Source organism: Limulus polyphemus, unplaced genomic scaffold (assembly GCF_000517525.1).
Source record: "Limulus polyphemus unplaced genomic scaffold, Limulus_polyphemus-2.1.2 Scaffold419, whole genome shotgun sequence".
In the NCBI taxonomy this organism is placed as follows: Eukaryota; Metazoa; Arthropoda; class Merostomata; order Xiphosura; family Limulidae; genus Limulus; species Limulus polyphemus.
The window spans coordinates 538,237-542,088 of NW_013666029.1; the positions used below are offsets into that span (position 1 = coordinate 538,237).

At 32.7% G+C, this 3,852-nt stretch overlaps 1 protein-coding gene across 2 annotated transcripts in view; it reads left to right on the forward strand.

Moving 5' to 3' along the window:
• The first annotated feature begins 1,062 nt into the window (after positions 1 to 1,062).
• LOC106458136 (eukaryotic translation initiation factor 3 subunit G-like) overlaps positions 1,063 to 3,852 on the forward strand; it is a 21,671-nt gene continuing 18,881 nt past the window's right edge. For both annotated transcript variants that reach the window (XM_022384276.1, XM_013917595.2), the window contains exon 1: positions 1,063 to 1,156. In XM_022384276.1, the coding sequence (XP_022239984.1) occupies positions 1,137 to 1,156 (20 nt within the window). In that variant the 5' untranslated portion in view covers positions 1,063 to 1,136. The remainder of the gene's footprint in view (positions 1,157 to 3,852) is intronic.

The following is a 3,852-nucleotide window of genomic DNA, read 5'->3' on the forward strand; positions in this document are numbered from 1 at the left end:
GCAGTCAGAGAATGTGTAATTGAACTGAGTATTGTCGAGCACGAGCACGTGAGACGTTCTGTTGAAATTAAGTGTATCGGTAAAGTTGTATTCGAAAAGAATAAACCAGTTTTATTAAGAAAGGACTTGTGTCGCTAAAGTTTCGTCGGAACGAAGTTACGGAAAATCAATTAACAAACGGAGACGTAACAGTATATTTTATATTTCTGCTTTTCCGGAAAGAGACAACAGAAACTTCAGGAAATATCTGTTTAAGGCGATCATTCAGTTGTAGGAGATGAAAATGTTTTTTTACAATGCGCGAAATGTTTCTGAGTTTAAAGTGATAACAAGAGGAATTCTATATGAAACTTTAGTGTTACTCTGTTTTAGGGTGTTTCCCCGCTGAGTGTTGTTAATTTTTTTCGATATGTCTGTCAATTTCAATATATTTATATCCTCTTTGTAACATGGTTTATTTTAGATCCTTGATGTGTTTTCTGTAATCTATTTCATCTGAACAGATTTTCTTTATTCTAAGAGCTTGACTGTAGGTAATGTTCCATTTAGAGTGAGTGAGGTGACAGCTTTTATAGTGAAGGTCTGTGGTCTGTCTGTAGGTTTTTGTACAAGTCGATGTGTAAAATTTCGTCCTTTAAAAAGGCAATGACGTCAAGAAAGTTAATTTGGATAGGAGGGTATATAAAGGTAAACTTGATTGTTTTGTGAGAGATGTTTGCATATGAGATAAATCCTTTAAGTGACCCAAAACCGGCTGTCCGAATGAAAATTTGTTACTTATGTGAAGTTTCCATGTATGAGGTTTTACGGGGCTTAGTTGTAAAAGCTGGCTTTTAATATGACCCATAAAAATATTGATATGATTAACAATATTTATTTGAAAATTTCAGTTAAATGGACAGGGCTATAATTTTTAAGTTTAAAAAAACATACTAAATATTGAGGGATTTTCTGATGATTTTAACATTACAGAAAAATACTTTTATCAAAAATAAAATGCTTTGTTTTTGTATTCGATTATGTATTATTTCGCCATATTTAATGAAAAATAAACACGAGAGGTCTCTCACTCTCAACTATCTAATTTTGCCACATTTTATTGTGATAGTGTCTATGGGTTTGTTCGTTTTTTAAATATGCCATCTGCGGACAGTGAGTAAGTGTTATTAATTGTGATATTTTTCGTTTAAGATTATCATTAGACTTTTCGGATACCAAATACTTAATTTTGCAAGATAAAAGAAGATAAAATGCTTTTGTGCTGTACAGACTATCAGTAGCACTTTAAGGTTAATTAGTTTAAATGAATCACTCCAGTGTTTTACGGTTGCGCACGGTTGTTAGTGTTACTGTGTTAGTCAGAACTTGAAATATTAACTGTTACTTGTATTAGACCTATTTTAATTACGATTCTTTTTTGTTGTTACATTCAATTTTCTAGGAGTCTTAAAATAATTTTGGTTTCAAGTTTCAGTATGGGATCATCTTTCATAATGTTTATTATAATTTTTCGTATATGTGTGTGTGTGTGTGGAAAAACACTGTTGGAGTGTTAATAAAAAAATATAGTCTAGTTAACTTAATGTGTTACAACTGTCCATTACCATGAGAAGACATGTCATTCCAATATCGACAGGCAATGCAACATGTTAGAATTGGGTAGCTAAATCATCAGTAAAATGCAAAAAGTTAAACTCTGAAAGCTAATTGATTAATTTGGCTGCCACAAGGTGACATGTTAGCAGAAGACTAGCAGTATTGTTGGAAGTATGAAGTGATAATGGAAATCAAATCATATCTGTTGAAATTAAGCTTGAAGACAAAAGCATGAAAACATTGAAATTACAGATGAGTTTACCACAGTTATTTTCATTATAGAAGAAAAATGGACTATTCACCTGCTACTTAAGTATCAAACCTTTCCCTAAAACAATTACCCCAAGCATTTGTAAGTTAATTCTAATTCTAGTTTGCCTTTTTTTTAAACATGTTTTATACAGTAGTAACAGGACACACTGAAAAGACAGGTAATTAGGCACTGCATAGAGCCTAAAAAATGATTGAGCAAGAATAATTGTTAATAGCTAGCTAACTACTGAACTTTTGTTCCATTTTGTTTTTCTCTTAGCTAGATTAAATACCAGATCATAAAACAGAGAATTTTAGAGAAGTCAACAAACTCAAAGTTTACATTTTGTTGTTTCTGCATCAAAAATATAAAACTGCTCCCCTTGAAAGCCCACTACAGTTAGTGGTGAGATGCTTGTTAATATTCTTATTTCCAAAATAATTATATTTCCTATTGTTAAAATATTTATCTTTTATAAAAAGCAATTAATTCTCCAACTTGTATATTAATTCAGCTTGTACCTTTGTATGTATGCCCAGCTGAATCATCTTACATTTCTGGAGGTGTACCAAGGGGTGTCCTTATTTATATGGGACAGCATGTTAGAGGGGTAAAGTTTTTTTAATAATACAAAATTTCACAGAAAGCACTAGGCATGTTGGGGGCCTAAGAGTAGGTTTGCAGTGTTGCTGAACCCAAATGTGACATCAGATTTTGTGTTTTTGGCTCCCCTCAGCATCCTGAGGGTATCATGTTTAATATAGTAGCTATATGTATCTTTGGTCAGCCAACCCCTGCCACAGTGTGGAGCTAGCAGGACCAAGCTTGGCAGGTAGACTTTGGTGACCCAGGAGGTGTCCTTATTTTTATGGTTTAGCTCCTTATGAGGGGGACCTAAAACATACCTGGATGGGGATCCAAGAGTATGTTTACAGAGTTGTTAAACCCAAATCTGGTATTAGATTTTGTGTTCCTTGCCCTCCTTGGGAACCCAGAGGTGCTGTGTTTGTATTTCCACTGACAAGCTAGCAGGACCAATTTGGCATATATGGTCTGATACCATGAGATGTTTCTCTTCATCTAAAGACTGTTCATGAAGTAGATGTAGAAGTAATTGGGACTAAGGGAGGATTTTGATTGGTACATTGAGCATTCTGTGAATCATGAAGAGGCCTTTGAACCCCACAGCAGAGCACAGGTATTTTATGCTAGTTGGTAGAAATATTGGTTCACCGTGGTGAGCCCATTGTTTAGCTTTGTGCTTAATTACAGACAAACAAATAAACAATTTCAAAGGGGCCAAAAATCATCATTACCTGTCAGCCAAACCAATCTCTATAGGTTTATAATTCTGACTTAAGAGTAAAAAATTTTTACGTGTATGTGACTTTGACTTCAAATGTGCAAGATTTCCAACAGGTGGCACATTTAAGTCCCAAATAGCTTTTAAAATGTAATTATGGATAATAATGATCTTCCTTTTAACATTTAAAATTTTACTGACAGAACTCGGCTATATTCAGAAACTGCTTTCTTTTAATTTTATAATACCTAGATCAAAGGTTTCTGAAAGGTATGATAATGTCTAGGGCTAAGTTATTAACTTGTTTACAATAACAGTCAGAAACACTAATGTGAATTAATTGATTATCTTTGTGATGTTAATTGTAATTTTGAATGATTTTTTATATACTAATTTATGTAATAGTTGCTCATTAGTAATAGATTATACATATTTATTCACCTAACTCTAATTTGTATTAAAAAAATACTCTTCAAATATCTTTTGTGATTAAGGAGTTTGGATTAATGTTAAAGCCTAAATTATACTACTAACATGATAAAAAAATTTTCAGAATGTTAGAATAGGTATGGATTTTGAAGCTTTTCTTGGTTTCCAGTAAAGAAAGATTTGTTAAAAAGTATTCTCAGTCTTACTATGATGTAATGTTACACAATCAACTGATCTACAGATCCCACTTGATAAGGAATTTTCTCTCTCT